General features: G+C 44.5%; 1 protein-coding gene across 2 annotated transcripts; it reads left to right on the plus strand.

Moving 5' to 3' along the window:
* Window positions 1-635: 635 nt before the first annotated feature.
* Window positions 636-17808, plus strand: ALG6 (ALG6 alpha-1,3-glucosyltransferase). 2 transcript variants are annotated; one of them, XM_066192971.1, is made up of 16 exons: window positions 636-876; window positions 2763-2882; window positions 2973-3081; window positions 5939-6023; window positions 7172-7261; window positions 7923-8011; window positions 9679-9761; window positions 10340-10404; window positions 12146-12331; window positions 12569-12704; window positions 14614-14699; window positions 15062-15146; window positions 16172-16242; window positions 16494-16562; window positions 16988-17186; window positions 17357-17808. In XM_066192971.1, the coding sequence occupies exons 3-16, from the start codon at window positions 3000-3002 to the stop codon at window positions 17549-17551; spliced, it is 1521 nt and encodes a 506-aa protein (XP_066049068.1). In that variant the 5' UTR covers window positions 636-876; window positions 2763-2882; window positions 2973-2999; the 3' UTR covers window positions 17552-17808. The 2 variants fall into 2 exon arrangements, with proteins under 2 accessions (XP_066049068.1, XP_066049069.1); XM_066192972.1 differs by having other exon boundaries at window positions 2767-2882.
* Window positions 17809-17999: the final 191 nt, after the last annotated feature.

Genomic DNA, 17999 nt, shown 5'->3' on the forward strand with positions numbered 1-17999 from the left:
AGGGAGGTGGCACCACATAATCCCACCGCGGTCCCTTCCAGCCTGACCCAGCCTGGGGTTCTGTGCTATTGGAATCATTATATGTGCTATTATATTATTATTATGAGCTTTACGTACCAACTGGTTCCCAGATATTGTCTCCAAGCTGTAAGGGCTGAGGAGCTGCTCCCCAGCTAGCTGGCATGGTAGGAAAACATGAATCCCAGACTGGTTTAGGTTGGAAGGGACGATTAAGTCCATCCAGAGCCACGCCTGCCATAGGTAGGGACACCTTCCACTATCCCAGGTTGCTTGATCTGGGACGCTTTTAAGGATCCAGGGGCAGCCACAGCATCTCTGGGCACCCTGCGCCGGGGCCAAGAATTCCTTCCCAAAATCCCATCTAGCCCTGCCCTCTAGCAGTGGCAACCATTCCCCCTTTCCCCTGTCAATTATCCAGAGTCCCTCTCCAGCTCTCCCGTTAGGCTGCGGACGGGGCTCTGAGATCCCCCCGGGGCGTTCTCTCCTCCCGGAGCTGAGGGCCGCGCTCCGTTCCCGGCCGCCGCCATGGCGGGGCCTCCCTGAGGGGCTCCCGCCTCCCGCCCCGCGCACGCGCACAGCGCGCCCGGAAGGCGCCGCGCGGGCGGAAGCGCGCGAGCCCGGCCCGAGCGCCGTGAGGGAGAGACCGCGGGCGGTACCGGCTGAGGGAGCCGGGACACCGAGACACCGGGGAACCGAGCGGGGCTGAGGGAGCCGGGACACCGAGACACCGAGCGGGGCTGAGGGAGCCGGGACAACAGGGAACCGGGACACCGAGACACCGAGCGGGGCTGAGGGAGCCGGGACACCGAGCGGGGCTGAGGGAGAGAGAGAGCGGCGGCTGAGCGGCTTCGGGAGGTGAGCGGGATGAGGGCGGCGTGGGGGCTGTGGAGTGAGCCGGCTGTGGGGTGAGCCGGCTGTGGGGTGAGCCGGCTGTGGGGTGAGCCCGCTGTGGGGTGAGCCCGCTGTGGGGTGAGCCCGCTGTGGGGTGAGCCGGCTGAGGGCGCTGAGGACTTAAGGGGGCTGAAAGGCTGAGGGAGAGCGGGCTGAGGGGGCTGAGAGGCTGAGGAGCTGAAAGGTTGAGGGAGAACGGGCTGAGGGAGCTGAGAGGCTGAGGGAGAGTGAGCTAAGGGGGCTGAAAAGCTGAGGGAGAGCGGGCTGAGAGGGGAGAGCCAGTCGAGGAGATTTAGCGGGCCGAGGGGCAGCAGGGTCCGCTGGGGTGGGCTCGCAGCTCGGCCCCGGTGCTCGCCCCGCAGCTCCAGCCCGCCCTGGGGGCTCTGAGGAGGCCGGGGCAGAGCGAGGTGTGAGAAGGGGAGGGTGAGGTGAGGGATAAAGGCGCCTCCTGACAAGGATTAGGGAAACAGTAGGGTTGTAGACAGGTATTGCTGCAACAGGTTAAACTCTTCATTCGGTGCGTGCGTTTTTCAGCTGCTGAAATGTGCGCTGACACCTCTTATAAAGCAAGTTCTATTCAGGGCCGTGCGTCTGTGGCTGAGTTCTGTCAGCTTCCTTGGGCCAGGAGTGGGTGGTTTGTATTGGTGTTGTTTATCTGAGCCTTCATCGTAGGCAGTGTGGAAGGATAGCATTTTTGGGGGTGTTTTTTTAGCTGTGATTTTCACCTCATGCTTACAGGTGGGATCATGAGAGACCCTCAGGTGTTGTACATCCAGAGGAAGGTGAAAAGTTTGGGACTGGCCAAACTGGCTTTATCATCGCCTAAGAATCATTCCTTGTCTGACATTGTTACCCACAGGATACCAAGAATTAAGAGTTCTGTGCTTTAGAATCTAATAACAGCATGGCTTTTTGCTATGGGTAGTATGGGATAATTATTAAAGGTGAAAAATAAGTAGAAAAGAATGTTTTAAGAGCCACTTTTGAGAGCAGAGAAAGAAACTCAATATCCCAAAAAACAATTGTTTTTCCAAGTGCAGGGAATGGCAAAAGTGAACAGAGATGTGGGATTCTGTAGGTGAGGCTGGTGCTATGTAATAATTAGGAAAGTATAATTAATTAGTGTTGTGGGGATATAGAAAAGAAGGACAGATGTATCTTTTATTTAGGTAAAAGTGCCTCCCCTGTGACTTAGGCACAGGTGAAAACATGCAAGCATCAGTGTTCACCTTTCTACCTATAGATGGAGATCTGCTGCCACAGATTTATATTATAAATTAACTTCTTTTTTCCCCTTGGTGGTGGGTCACACCTTTATGTGAATAGTAAATAAATATGGGTGGAGTTGGAGAAGAATAACCTAGGCATGTCTTAGATGTTGCTTGTCTGTTACTGAAACAGCAGCTCCATGCTTCTGCTGTATGAGATTTTTTGTTTTGGTCAATAACAAGTGTATTAAACTCACTTAAGTCAAATGAGGCCTTTTCTGCAAGGAAGTCTGTGGCAGTTGTGCCCCTCAGGACTGGAGTAGTTTCTTCCTCACTTTTTTTCCTAGCTCAAACTAATTTTTTTTGATTCTTTGGGTCAAAGTTTGCATATTTTATAGTTAGTGGTTTAATTTTTAGATTTTTTTTTTTCCACAGGATAACGTAATAATTTTCCTGTTTCTTGATTTCTGAGTTTAATGCACACAGCCTTCAATTTGACAGGCCTGGCAACATTTCTTACATCTTAGTGTGGTGAAATAAGCTAGGTGGGACATCAGCTCTGTTTGTTTTTGGGGGTAGAAGGATGGAGAATAATGTCTCCTGACCCTGTTTAACTTTTAAATAACTTTTATTCTGTTGAAGCCAGCAGCGGTGCCTACACCAGACGTGCACTTTGCACGACCTGTGGTGCTCTCACCTGAGGAAAGGAAGAACGCTGGGACATTGAGTCACCTTTAAACCCCTGTGCTTGTTAATAACACAGTGAGTTATCAATGCAGGGATTGCTCAGCAGCCATGGCTGAGGACAGCGGGCTGGCTGGTGCTGTGACAATGCTGCTGCTGTGTCCCCAGGTGGCTGCAGTGTCCTCAAGGCCAGCCATGGAGAAGTGGAGCCTGATGACACTGACGGTGCTGCTGGCGCTCACCGTGCGCTGGGCCGTGTCCCTGGGCTCCTACTCAGGTAAGGACAGCCTCAGGGACAGGGAGACATGAATATCAGTGGTATTTGTTGCTTATTTGTTTTATTGTTGTTTATGTAAAGTCATAAATAGGAAGCAGTGTGTTATCTCAACTGTTGGTGTATTTTAGTTCTTACTGACTTCCCCGAGAATTCCTTTTTCTTTCTTTTTTTGTTTTTTTGAAGTGTGCCATGATTAACATCACAGTTTGGAGAAAAGCACTGGGAAAAACCACCATAACTCGTTGTGCGTTTTTTTTGTTTGTTTGTTGGGGTTTTTTGTTTGGTTGGTGGTTTTTGTTTTTGGTTTTTTTGTGGGTCTTTTTTGGGTCATTTTGGGGTTTTTTTTTGTGTGGTGCTGATGATCAGATGATCATTAATATTTTGAGATCAATATCTGGCTCTTTTCCCCTGTGCCTTTATTTGCAGAATATTGCATCCACTCGTACATTTACCTCCTACTGTCTTTGAAATTCTCTAGCAGATATAATCTTATTATTTATATTTTTATTTAGCATATATTTAGCTAATCCAGGTGCTAATGAAGACAGTGCAGAGGTGACATGGAGTGAACAATGACTCTGTACCTCCTTAAGCTTGTTTACAGCAGGAGCCAGAGCTACATCCTGCTAATGGATGAGTTTTTCTCCTTCCTGTGGCAGAAAGCTTGCAAAGAATTAGCGACTTCCATTCCCACACTTGGAATAAACTTGCACAAGGCTTGCTCTCTGCAAAGTTCAAAAAAGATAACAAATCAACCAATACTTTCAATCCTCATCAGCCCAAAGAATCACAAGTTAAATTCTACCCTGGTTTATTGAGGCAATGGGGAGCCTCATCCCCTGAGGAGCTGGAGCTGCTCAGGAGCATTCTGATTTTAAACTGCTCATTCTGGGGTTTATTTGCTTGAAGCTGAACTGCATTTCCAATTGTTTTGGTTTGAGTTTGCTTTTTCAAAATGCCATTTCTGAGAGATCTGTAGGTGACTGAGGTTTTTACCCATCTGTAGGCATGAAACACCCTGTCTTCAGGCATCCACTGAATTTCTCTTGCAGTGCAAGAGGATTTATTTAGAATTCCGTTGCTAACTAGATTTTTGTGAGTTGGTTTAATTTCTGACCAATCAAGATTGTGGAAGAGAGTCTAAAATAAAGCCTGAGCTAAAATAACAACTTTAAAATCCTATTTCCTCCACAGTGCTGCTATAACTGCTGTTGGAATAGGAAAACCTGAATCTGATCCAGTCCAGGAAATTATTAAAGCTTAACTTCGAGCATTGGCTGGCTGTAAAAAGAGCTGTCAAACACATAAATCCACTGGGATTATTTTTTTTTTCTCTTTGACTTCCTGCAGATGTGATAAACTTTTAATTCCACCCTCATTTTCTGTACACCCTTGGATCTCTGTCTCATTCCCTGTTCCTGGCCATCAGCTTGCTTTTGGGTCTGCCTCTGGAATTAAATGAAAAAGCAGAAACTAATGTCTGGTTTTGAAAAGTTAAAATTAGTGATGAGCTGGTCTTGCGGAATTATTGAGGAAAAATTTGGGTTCATAGGTTAGTGCATAAATTTTTTAATGCATTGCCAACCCCTGCTAAATACAGGTGTTCAAACCCTTAAAAAGTCTGTTCCCAGGCTGATGATAAAACTGAATAAGATCACCACTTTTAAGGTATTTTTGAGCCTTTTAAAATAAAATATTCCATTTCTATTAATTTTTAAATCAGTTTGTCTGTGTACCTGGTGCTTTCTGGAGATGGAAGCTAAATGTGCATTATCAAACTAACGGATCAGTAGTTGGCTTTTAAATAATTAAAAACCTTTGGATTAAGATCTTTTGATCATTCTGTATCGAATTAATTTTTTTCATCCCTTTTTTCCCCTCTAGAGATTGAGAAATTGATACACACACTCTAAAATTTGGCTAAATATCTATTTTCTATTTCAATAATCCAGTGACAGATTCTTTGTTCCACTGGACTTACAGCTACAGAATTGACCCTGATGAAACTCCAGTGACTTATTTGGGGAACTTGAAGCTGAGTGTGTGAGAGTGGAGATAATTTTCCACCACCCAGGAAGAAATTAGCGGAGATAAGAGATCCTTTCCACTTTGTGGGAATAAATTGCACATTGCTGAGCTAGTGGGATTCCCACAAACATAGATCATGGCTAAAACCAGAGATGGCTTTCCTATATTTTAAAGAACCTCTTAAATCTCTGTCTGGCTCATGTCAATATTTCACTGGGAGCACAATCAGTGCAGTTTCTGTTCTCAATGATCGGGTTAATAGAAGTAAATAAACTCTGGGAAGATGCTTTGCAGGCTGTCATTATCGCAGTTAGCCTTCCATTGAGGGGAGTATTGGCATTGATAATGCTTTTTTTTCCCATGAAAATGACAAATAATAATATTATAATGATATTAATAATAAGGTACCACGACATGGCTGAAACAGAAGTGAGAATATTGACAATTATCCCATAGCAGGGGAGTGCAGCAGCTCCCACAGAATCCCTGTAACATGTCCATTATGTGCATTTTCCTAGCTCAGGGAAAGTACCACATTTTTCATCTGCACTTGGAAATGATTTTTTTTGTCAGATGAGGAAGCAGTTCTTCACAGCAGAGTATCTTGATAAATGCTCATTGCAGAAATCTCCAGAAAGCCAAAAGAACACATAACTTCTTTTTTTCTCTCTCTCTCTCTCTCTGTTAGACTGCATGGTGAAATCTCTATTTGCTTGCAATATAGAGGGAAGGAGAATAAAATCAGTAATTAATATGCAATACATAACTGGAGGAAAGCAATCTATAAACCAAATGATGTCCTAAAAAATGCTGTGTCCTCTCTTTTTAGGGGCAGGAAAACCACCCATGTATGGAGACTACGAGGCTCAGAGGCACTGGCAAGAAATCACCTACAACTTACCCATCTGGCAGTGGTAGGTGCTGCTCACAAAGGAGACTGGAAGAAATTCTGCTTGTATTTTACACCTCTGAGCTCATTGTTTGCTCCCATGATCCATGAGATTTTTAAAACTGGGAATTCTGGATTCTAGATTTAAGAATAGCATCCCTCATTTGTACAGATCATGTAAAACAGGAGGAGAATTATTCTAAATATTTTATTTGTTTTTTGCATTATTCCTGATATTCTTTAGAGTAGAAATTTAGGCCATATAGGTGCTGCAGCTCAAATTGGAATATAAAGTCTTGACGCTATTTACTAAAATCTGCTTTAGGAACATCCTTTCTTATTCTGCTGCTAATTTAAACTCTAAAAGCTTCCTTACTAAATATTACTGGATACATAAGGGCTGTTTTTCTTTTTTTTATTGAAAACTTTATGGAAGGTAAAATATAAAAATAAACCCCCAAAACTGGCAAGTTCCCTGGAAGCTGCAAACTGTGACATCCTGCATGAAGGATCTGCACTGCCTTGGCAGGAGCAATCTTGAATTGTAGGATAAGAGACAGAGATGCAACTCAAAGAAATATGATTTATCATCAGTTCAGAAGACACTTCAGGCAGCTCATAAAGAATTCAAGAAATATAATTTACTCTAATAAATGTCAAAGCTGGGCTGCGTTTGAAGAGAGGAAGTGGAGAAGCCAGGAGCCTGCCCCGTGGCAGTGGGAGATGTTTCACTGGAGTTGGGAAGGGGCTGCTCCTCATTGCTGCACCTTTCCTTGCACAAACCCCTCTGATCTCATTTTGAGGAGGTGACTTCATTTTCATGCCTGCCATAGAAATCCTGACACAACATAACCCCAGATGGGAAAATCCTTTTCCTTCCTTTCACCTGGTCCACCTGGGTTTGCAGGTAGAACCAGGAGTTTCCCTCTCCACTGTAGTGACCTTTAGCAGCTTTTTTTTTGCAACCACAAATGTGAGAACTCTGCATCACTTCTGCTGTTATTTTGTTGCTTGAGACTTATTTAATGTGAAGTAAAATGAAGCAGGTGTAGATGTTGCCACCTTCTATTTTTCATCTGGAATGCATTTAATATTCAGCCTTTCCTTAGGTCAAAACCAAGATGGAAATGCAGTCTTTAAAAAGAAAAAAAAATTGAAATTTTTTTTTTCTAGGTACTTCAATACAAGTGACAACAACCTGCTGTACTGGGGCCTCGATTATCCTCCTCTCACTGCCTATCACAGTTTTGTGTGTGCTTACATGTAAGTTCAGTAGTTTAAATGCTGTTTTAAATCCATTTTTCTTTCTGGATATTCAGCTTTCCTTACAGGCCACTGCTGGATGTGGGATGCCCAGGGAAAAGTGCTGTAGGAACAGGGGGCATTGCCTGGGAAAGCTCTTGTGTGTGCAGAGCCCAAGTGACATTTGATGAGTGGATATCATGTAAAGAGAATTCTGTTATTGGAATACTTTTTCCACAAGGGCTTTGCTGCTGTTGGAATGAGACTTATGGAATAAGAATGTAGGTTAAAGTGCACAGGCACAGCTATGTGGGGCATCTATGTGAACTGTAAATGGTTTATATTTAATACTTAAGCATGAAAAGTATTTACAATTGTTTTTTTTTAAAGTCCCTGGACCCAGACTGGAGGTGGTTATCTTGTCCTAATAAATATTGTATTCCATTTTTACTGTTTCCAAAGGTTATTTTTATTTTTTTTTTAATTGTGAACCAGTCTATAGTGTAAACTGATCTAGTGGTGAGGAAAAGCTTTCATTGATCACTATTGCTCTCTGAAATATTCCTTCTCATTCATCTTAATGCTTGGAATCTGCTCCTGTGTGTCATCTTTATTGCTGCAAGGAGTGTGAAGGGAAATGAGAACTGTCTGCATTTTGATGTGTCTGTACTTTGTTTTACAGTGCAAAGTTAATAAATCCTGATTGGGTTGCTCTGCACACGTCTCGGGGCTATGAGAGTCAGCCCCATAAGTTATTTATGCGTACAACAGGTAGGAAGATTTTATTTCCTTGGGATCCCCCTGCACATTTGTCTTGCTTACTAATTCAGCATGTTTCATATGCAGCTTCTCTGTCTTTACTGCTTTATTCTCAGGTTTTTAATTGGGTGGCTTTGCCAGGCCCATTTCTGAGCCAAATTCCTGCATTGTGTCCTCTCCTGCCATCATTTGTGAGGCTGATAAATATAAATTACAGAAACAAGTTTTCAACCCAATTAATTAATTAAAAACTCTAAAAAACAACTACTCTTTGTAGCCCACCTTTAGACCCTTAGAGATCCACTTTTTAACTTTGAAAATATTCTTCTTTTCCCTTCTATTCTGATTTTAGTTTTAGCTTAACTTGGTTTTTATTGTAAAATTATTTCACATGTAGCCTGGCATTTACTGCCTTAACCTCTGGAGGTATCAGAGATCTTTATTAGGAGCTGATCTCAAAGGCAGAAATATTTGCTATTATTACTGTGAGCAAAAAAGTAAAAATTTATTTTGCTATTTGTATTCTCAATTTGTCTTATACCATTTGATTATTTTGAAGTGCAAACAAAAGCAGGAGGAAATTTGTACCATAATTCAGTAGCTGCAGCAGCAGGACCGCAAACCATGACCCAATGAACTCCTGTTTCTTGTACTGTTTTCTTTCATTTGCAACGTCTTTAGCATTTTCTAGCACAAAATGCTTTCTGATGGCAAGCGCAGAATTTGTTGTTCATCAATAGCTCTTCTGTACTTCACAAACCTCTCAGTCTGCTCTCTGGTAATTGATTGGATTGAAAAAAAAATAAAAATCACTAGTATTTAATTACCCTTGAAATGGTCTTTATTAATTTTGAAATCAACTCACTTGACACAACACTGATGGATCTGGAGAGCTGATAAACACTTTTTAACAGGGGCCATTAGAAGAGTGCATTAAGATAATTCAGGGTGGTCAATGGCAGCTTTATTTTAAGCATCAGTGTATTTGTTTTGCTAACACCTTGGGTATATTTATTTAGTTGTGACTTAAGCTGGCCCAACAATTCGTCCCTGGGTAACTGAAATATTTCAACATCTCCTTTCCCTCTTGCAGCCACTGCACATTTGCTGAAAGTGTGGTGGAAATCTGAGGTTTTCCTTGATTTTTTAAAGCCAACTCAGGAAGAATTCACCTGCTGGACATACCCTGGGCAGGGGAACCTTCAGAGATTTCCTCTGACAAATCCTTGCTGTAGGCAGGTGATCAAAGCCAAATCCCTGCTTTCAGCCTCTTTCTCCCCATCCCTGCTAATTCCCACAGAGAGTGGGATCATCTGGAATTCCTTCAGTGTGGCCCAACGTCTCTGTCCTGTCCCCCAACCTGGCTGCAGGCAGGGCTGATTTCTTTGGGGCATTCCTAAATGCCTGCCTTGCCTGTGGCATGTCAGGAACTAGAGAGTGACTGAGGCTGTGCCAGCAGCCAGGACAGCTGAACACGTGGAACAGCAGCTTTGGGACATCAGAAATGAGCCTTAGAAACATTAACAAGATCAAATTCTGTAGATCTGCTTCTTTTTGTCCTTTGAAGTGGAACTGCCCAGTTTATTTCTGATATTTTGATCTTTTATTTGCCTGTGGTTTTTTTCCTTGCCTCCTCCTTGTGGCAGGAGTCTAATGGGAAGTTAATCTTTATTTTTCAGTGTTCGTTGCTGATTCGCTGGTTTATATCCCTGCAGTTATTTTATATTGCTTTTCTTTGAAAGAAACATCTGCTAAAAAAAAGGCAAGTACCTGGTGTGTGTAAATTAAACAAAGAAAACACTATTAGAGTAGAAATGTAACACTGAGTTAATTAACACCTAGAACACCCTGATGGGTTCCGTGTAAAACTGGTGACAACCACTATAGCTCATCTTACAGGCTTTTCACTGAAAAACATCTTTAAAAGCCTTTATTTTATCCGACAGCAATTAAGTTAATGCTTTTAATAACAAGATTTTCCATTAATTTATTACTTGAGCAGTAAAGAAAAAAAATACTGGTGGTGTGGCGGGGGGGATTTGGGAACTGCTTTGTCTTGAACACTCCTTACAGTAGATTTTGTTTGGGTGATCTTTGAGCTATTGTTAAGGGCAGGCAATAGTCAATATTTTCTCATTTATGGCAAATCTTTATCCCCTTTTTTTCTTTTAACCACAAAATATTCCTGACAGATGATTAATTGTAGAGAATAAGGTTCCTACATATAAGATGCACCATGGAGGGGCACATTTCTGTACTGGAGAAGGAGAAGTTCCTCTGTCTAATGTCTCATTTTGGACTCATCATTTTTCCCCTCTCTTTTTTGATCATTCTTGGCAGGTTTCCAGTGCTCTCTGCATCCTGCTTTACCCAGGCCTCATCCTTATTGACCATGGGCACTTCCAGTATCCTTGTTCTGCGTGGAAATGAATTCCTGTTTGTGGAATAGCAGCTCTTTGGTAGCTGAGCACGGGGTGACTTTTGTGTACAAACTCATCTGGGGGGTTCAAAACAGAGATATCAAAGCAAACTGCAAGTCTGAAACATACTGGAGATAAAAATTATTGATATTGGCACAAATCAATCCCAACATGAATATCATTCTTGCCGTGCCTCCGGCTCATCTCCCTGTCAGTCACTTCAGTGCAGGCAGCGTCAGTGGGGTTGTGACAGGGAGGAGAGTGATGAGCTGTGCTCCTGTGATTTGTGCGTGCACAGGGAATCCCCTTAGATCTTGCTGGGATGGTGGAGCTGCGTGAAATGTTCAGCTCTGTGAAACCTCCCCTCCTGCCTCGGCCGCACAGCTCAGGGCTGGCTGCTCCACAGCGCTGCCGGACACCTTCACAGGGGGTTTCTGTTAATAACAACCCTGGTTTTGGACTGGTTTTGTACAGGAACAGGCAATGCTGTCAGTTCTTCACCCCGTGCTGGAGGTGCAGCAGCTGCTGTGAGGGATTTCCTGCGGATTTCTGTGCCAGCCCTGCCACCCTCTGAGCAGCTCCAGCCAGGCAGAGATTTGTTTCCCTGAGCTGCTGCGCCATCAGGGCCTCTCTCAGTGTGAGTCTGCTGATGTGAAATCAATGAGGTGTCAAATGCACCTGCTGATGTGGAGTGGGAAATGGGAGTGGGCTGAGGGCTCCGTGGGCAAAGCTGGATGTGTTGTCACAGCTGCTTAGGCTGACAGAGGGAAAACAAAATATTGTGACATTTCTGACAATACAAGAAATACAAGGGATGGAGTGACGGGACAGGAGGGAATGGCTTCCCACTGCCAGAGGGTGGGTTTGGAGTGGATATTAGTGAGAAATTCCTCCTGGGAGGGTGGGAAGGCCCTGGCACAGGTGCCCAGAGGAGCTGTGGCTGCCCCTGGACCCCTGGAAATGTCCAAGGCCAGGTTGGAGCACCCTGGGACAGTGGAAGGTGTCCCTGCCATGGTAGGGGTGGCACTGGATGGGCTTTGAGGTCCCTTCCAATCCAAGCCATTCTGTAGAAAACAAAGTTAATACTTTGTTTCAGCTTAGTAGTAAGTGTAGCTTAATCTCTTCAAAATCTCCTGAGCCTGGGAAGCTCTTTACAAAGTCACAAGGCAGTAACATTGTTTTTAGCAACTATTACTCTCTGTTTGAGCAGGGGTAGCAGCTCAGGGAACTGCTCATAGATGAGGATGATTCTGTGTGTGGAACAGAATCACAAACCCCGCAGAAGTCCTTCAACTAAATTGTACATAATCTAAACACTGACGTATTTGAATATTCTGCAGGTGTGCTGTGGGAGCTGGAAGGGGAAGCTTGTGAGAGTTTTATCATTACTCATGGAGATACCAACAAGAAAATGTTGCTTGTTGCAGAGAACTGTCACTGCCACCAAAAGCTGGGTTGGTTCAGTACACATTACATGTGTAATTAACACACAGAACTTGCCTGGGCAAGCTCTGAATCAAATTTTGGGAATATAAAAATGACACTTTCAATGGAAGTAATTTTTTGTTTTTTTATCTCTGGGTGCAGCATAGTCACCACTGGCAACGTGTTCTTAAAACTAACTTGGCAAAACTCATTTTACAAGCTATTTCTGCTTTCCCTCAGGGCATTAACTGCTGCCTTCCACAAGTGAGATGTGTATCTTGTCCTTGACATAAAAAACCATATACAACTCAGTGAGCCTTGGCTTGGCCTTGTGGGCTGTCCTTTGTTTGTCCCATGACTGGGACCTCCTGGGCTCCGTGGCGTTCTGCTTGGCCTTAAATTACAAACAAATGGAGCTCTACCATTCCCTGCCCTTTTTTTGCTATTTACTTGGAAAGTGCTTCAAGAAGGGGCTGAAAGGAAAGGGGTGAGTGGGTTTCAAGTGTTTTATCTTCCTCAGGAATCAGCCTGGCACGGGGAACGGCATTGTCCTTACGTGCAGGTGGGCATTGCTGGGTTCGTTTCTGTGGGAGGTACCTGTGTGGCGTGTCACAGCCCTGCAGGGTGAGCATCGTGGCGTGTCGCAGCCCTGCAGGGTGAGCAGTGCTGCAGCTCTCTGCCCTGCACTGCTGCATTGCTGTGCTGATGTGCTGTCCTGTTGCAGGTTGGTGCTCTTGGCCAAACTGGCAGGGACAGTGCTGTTGTCCTTCGCTGCCTGCTGGCTGCCGTTCGTCACCGACGTGGAACAAATCATGCAAGTACTCAGAAGACTCTTTCCCATTGACAGAGGCTTGTTTGAGGCATGCATGGTTTTCTTCTCCCACCCACTGCCCTGTCCTGTATTCTTAGATCCCTGGAGAAACCTTCAGGCTGACCTTTAGGATTTCATGGGGGAGACACAGCACGGGGCGAGTAACTCGAGACGGCTTCTTCAGCAGTCCTTTCTTGCCAGTTATTTAATCCAGAGTTTAACCCCAGCTCAGCTGGCATCTTCCAGGATATTCTACCAGGAGACAACACTTATCCCATCATCAAACCCATACTTCAATCCATACATTTTTCCATTGAAATAGATTCCATAGTAATTGACAGTGTCACAAGATGTAACCTTGAAAGTCAACGGCTTCAGCCTCTTGGGTTCTGCTCCCCTCTTTTCAATGGGATTCATTATTTCTTTAAAATAATTTTTAAATGGTGTTTTAGATACAGCCTAGAACTTCCTTTTTGACTCGCCTTGGGCAGTTTCCATAATATTTTCTGAAAGTTTTTGGCCACTTCTGCTTTTGGTTTTGCTCAGGCTGTGGACATGCCCATGCTGAAGGTGCTGAGCCTTGATCCAGTCACTCGTTTCCTCATTTACCCAATGGCAATGCCACAGGAATTTGGGCTAAAGGAAAGGGTTCTCATGTCCCAGGTCACAGGGAGTTGCTGCTGTTTTAATTGAGGCACGAGTCAGTATTCCACTTTTTACAGCAGATTCTCAATTTCTTAAGGCTTAACCCAGAAAATGAAGCTTTGAATTTCCAGCTTGTCACAGGGATTAAAGCAAATTCTCACGTAGTTTGATTAATCTTAATTATTCTCTAAATATTTTTTAGATGTAAATAATATCACAGCTGGCGTGTTTTTCCCCCAAAAGTTAGTGCTGATATACCAAAGGCAGTGGAGGTGTTCTTGGTGTATTTTCTGCTAGCTTATTTAAAAAACCCCAACAAACACCAAATAACCTGTCCAAAAAAGACACCCCCCCAAAAAAACCACCAATGACCCTTTTCCTTGAGAATTATTTGGAATTTATAAAGGAATCCTTTTGCTCACCACAACTTTTATTCAGTACCAAGCTTGAAATGACAATAACCAATGAGTCTGAAAGAGCTGGAGGATTTTAGTCTAATATTAGCCCAAATATTTTCTGAGCAGCTCAGGGCACTGACTTGCTGGATGCTGATGGAGATAAAACGAGAATTTGTCCACGTAAGCAGCGCTCAGTAACTTAGCCTGGGGTGTGACAGGTTGTGTGCAGCTCCCATTTGTGTGCCAGTTCCCATTTGCAGCCTGGGAACACTTGCTGGTGGCTGGAAAATCAGCCTGGCTGTGAGGAGGAGGAGGAGGAGGTGGCTGCTGCTGCCAGGGCCGTGTTGCCCGGAATCCCCGGCAGATTCCCGGCTCAGTTGCTGCTGGGAGTTGTGTCTACACAGCTGTGCCTCCAGCAGCTGTCTGGGGATGAGTTTCACCAGCAGGAGAGCTGCTGCAGTTACAAATTTAATTTTGAAAGTGATCCTAGCACAAGTGCTAATGTCTTTAGACTTCTTGATTTATTGGGGGTTAACTGTGTCAGTGCTAGAGAGCAGCGAGCAGGTACAGGGGGAAATGTGCAGCACAGAGGAAGGATTCACATGGAGCAGGGTTTACTCAGGGACACTTTCACGGCCCTAACTCCACAAATCGTCTGCCCTCATGGGTTCAGGTGTTGTTTCTTGTGCTGAAGAACTATTTCTCACTTATTATGGAGCATGTTTTAATTTGGACTCTTGAAACTTTCCGTTTTTGAAGAGCAGAATCGTCCCCAGTACATCTGAGAATGTGATGTGCTATTTGCACTCTCATGGTAGAAACCCAACAATCCCCACCTCCCAAGCCCCATTGTTCAAACAAACATGAGTGTAATTCTCTGTAATTATCACTGATTACCTTTTTATTTCCTTCCAGGATAAAGTAGCCAATATTTGGTGCAGTCTAAGTGTCCTTATAAAGATAAAGAATGTAATATCTCCTCGAACTCAGCTAAAACTCAGGTAAGACATAACTGCAGTGCCTTAGGTAGTTGTTTATCTGCAATATTTTTTGCCAGAGGAGTAAATTTTCTCAAATTGTGTTCTTTCCTATACTGTGTTTTTTTCTGCCAAGTCATGAGGGAGAAATATAGGGAATATTTATGACTGAAAAACTCCCTGCTTGTTTATGTAGTGATTTAAACTGCTTGGTTAAAACTGAGTTAAAATTTGCAAATGCGAATAATTCAAATATCTTTCAATGCACTTAGAGCTCCCAGTTCTCCTTGACTCAGTGAAGAATTCAGGTGTGGCTCTGCAGAGTGAAGTGTTAATGGCTGCAGTCACTCCTGTATTAAAACTGTTTTTCTTCCCCAATCCTTTAGTTTTGCGGTAACATTCCTGAGCCTGCTCCCTGCCTGTATCAAGCTCACTGTCCAGCCTTCCCTGCGAGGGTTTAAGTTTGCCTTGGTGAGTGTTTGCTTGTCACTGCTCCTTGTTTTGGACCCACCACAAGCACTGGATGGAGGGCGACCAGCACTTGTGCAGGGCACAGGGGGCGGGAGCCATCAAATGCTGAAGGGATTGGTTAAAAAGTGATTTACTTCCTCAAATCCAGGGCTCTGACCTGTCCTTTAAACCCAGACTTGTTCCTTAAGCTCAGTTTTGTTTATTTAACTCTGTATTTTTATTATCTTCCCCTGAAGAGCTTTTGGAAGATTCCACACACGTTCAAACCTCATACAGAATTGGGATTTCTCTTTTTGTTTGGCTTCCAAAGTGCCAGTGTTTCTTCCTTCGCTGGCTGCAAAATTCCATTAAAAATTCCCCAAATGGACGTTGTGAGCTCATGAGTGGTTTGAAAATAAAATCATCCTATTTTCCAAAATGTTTGCCTTCTCTCAGGCACATCATTGAATTGAAGCACATTGCCATGACTCCCGTGCAAAAACTGAGTTCTCCTTGAAATCAAAATTAGATGGAGCTGGGTCCTAAGTTTCAGAGTTACAAGATAATTCCTCTTTTTAATTTTATCACAACTAAAACTAACAGTTATCCTAAGAACTGGTTGGTTTTACACGTTTTTATTTGGTGAAGTAATAAAAAGACAATTTGTTTACTTTTTCTCTTCGCTGGTCATGATGAGAAGCAAAACTTTATGTCAGAACTGGGGGTAATTCTTCCCAGGAGTGGGATTTGCCAGTCCCTGTGTGTGGGAATATTGTGATTCCTTGCTCTTGTCAGGGAAGCTGAGCAAGAGTGAGGCTCTACCTGAAGGACTTTGTGACTAATTCTGGATAAACTTCCAAACAAGGTGGTTTTGGTAGGTGAGGGTGCTCCCAGGAGCTGCTCTGGGTGCCTGGGGTTTGCACTGGACGAAAGGCAGCAGGGAATGAGAAAACTCAGCTGGTTGGGTGCTGCCCACACCTGCAGACCCCAAAGCACCTCTTAGCTCTGCAGTCACAGGCTGACACATCTCTGCTCTCTCTCCTAAGGTCAGCTGTGCCTTGTCATTCTTCCTGTTCTCCTTTCAAGTCCATGAAAAGTCTATTCTTCTCGTGTCAGTGTAAGTAAATCATTTTATCTTTTCCTTGTCTTCTTATTGCATGCTGCTTTCACTTGCAAATATATCTGATTTTAACAGCTCTGCACATTTGCTTTTCTAAATCTCCTGTGAATGAAGGTGTGCAAGCACAGCCAGGCTGCTCTGCCCTTTCAGTCACCTGCACTGCTGTTCCATGGGGATATCCCACATGGACTGGGAGTGCTGGTTGAACAGGGAATAGCTGATATCTCTTTTTATTCTTATTATTCTAGCCCAGTCTGCTTAGTCATAAATGAAATCCCCTTTATGGCCACGTGGTTTCTACTCGTGTCAACTTTCAGGTGAGTTGGAAACAGAGAATTCAAATCTCTTTCAATGCTCTTAGAAATCAGAGCTCCCAGTTCTCCTGTTAACAGAGCTGGAGAGGGACTGGGGACAAGGGCTGGAGGGACAGGACACAGGGAATGGTTCCCACTGCCAGAGGGCAGGACTGGATGGGATCTTGGGCAGGAATTGTTCCCTGGGGGGTGGGCACAGGGTGCCCAGAGCAGCTGTGGCTGCCCCGGGATCCCTGGCAGTGCCCAGGGCCAGGCTGGAGCACTCTGGGATAGTGCAAAGTGTCCGGGTTGAAACGAGGAGCTTTAAGGTCTCTTCCAACCCAGACCCATCTGTGATTCCATGAGAACTCTGTTCCGGCCCAGTTTGAGTGAGGATAAAGAGGTTCTCTGCTTTTCCCTCCCCTCCTGATCGTGTGGCCCCGCCCCAGCCTGCTGCCGCTGCTGCTGAAGGACGGGCTGCTGCTGCCCTACGCCGTGACCACGCCCGCCTTCCTGGCCGTGTGCCTGGCCTCCTTCTCCATCCTGGACAAGACCTCGGCAGAGGACCTCCACCTCAAGGCCTTTTCCCTGTCCCTCAAGGGTTACACGTCCTGCTTTAAGTCCTTTCCCAGGATTGTCAGGAGCCTGGTAAGCAAAGTTTGTCCCTTTACCTCTTACCTGCAGCTTTTCCCAGCTCTGAAGTCCCAGCAGTGAGGGGGTGCTGTGGCTTTTTTTGTGCCACGTGGAAGCGTTCAGAGCAGCCAGCAGTGCAGGGGCAGCTGAGCTGGCTGAGGTGTTGCTCATTCCTTGCCTTGCAGTTCCTGCTGTCCCTGTCCCTGATGGGGATCCTGTCAGTGCTCAGTGCTGCGGCACCTCCTCCCCAGCGCCTCCCTGATCTGTTCCCCGTGGCCGTGGCTGTTGTTTCCTGCCTTCACTTCCTGCTCTTCCTGCTCTACTTCAATGTTCTGATACTCTGGGACTCCAAGAATAGAGGGCAGAAGAAAATCAGTTAATGAAGCTGAAGCTGCAGGACTGAGTGCTCAGTGAGAGGTGCCAGCACTGCAGAGGAGCCTGTGTGTGATGGACACAACTCGAGGAAAGCCAGGAAAAGCCTCTGGCTTACTTAAACACGAAACAATCAAAGACTGTTTTAAAGGAGAAATATTTTGAAGAGCATTGGGAATGGGATTGGATTTATTTTCTTTGGAAGTGTCATACTTTTGTTACCATTTGTAAACCTAAAATGCCTAATAAAGGACCAAATTTTGAATTAATGCTAAAATACTCTACTAGCAAAAGCAGCATGAAGTTTTCTCCTTTCCCAGCATAAAAAGCACAAGGAAGTAGTGCAGGTAAAGTTTAAACTCGTGCCTGGCAGCACTGAGGTTGTGCTGGATTGCCTTAGGGCACAAACCTGGTTTGTGGCATCAGTCAGTGTCCCTCTTTGCTGGGGGTCAGCAG

Source organism: Chamaea fasciata, unplaced genomic scaffold, assembly GCF_029207755.1.
Source record: "Chamaea fasciata isolate MVZ Bird 193981 ecotype frontalis unplaced genomic scaffold, bChaFas1.0.hap1 SCAF_10, whole genome shotgun sequence".
Taxonomy (NCBI): Eukaryota; Metazoa; Chordata; class Aves; order Passeriformes; family Sylviidae; genus Chamaea; species Chamaea fasciata.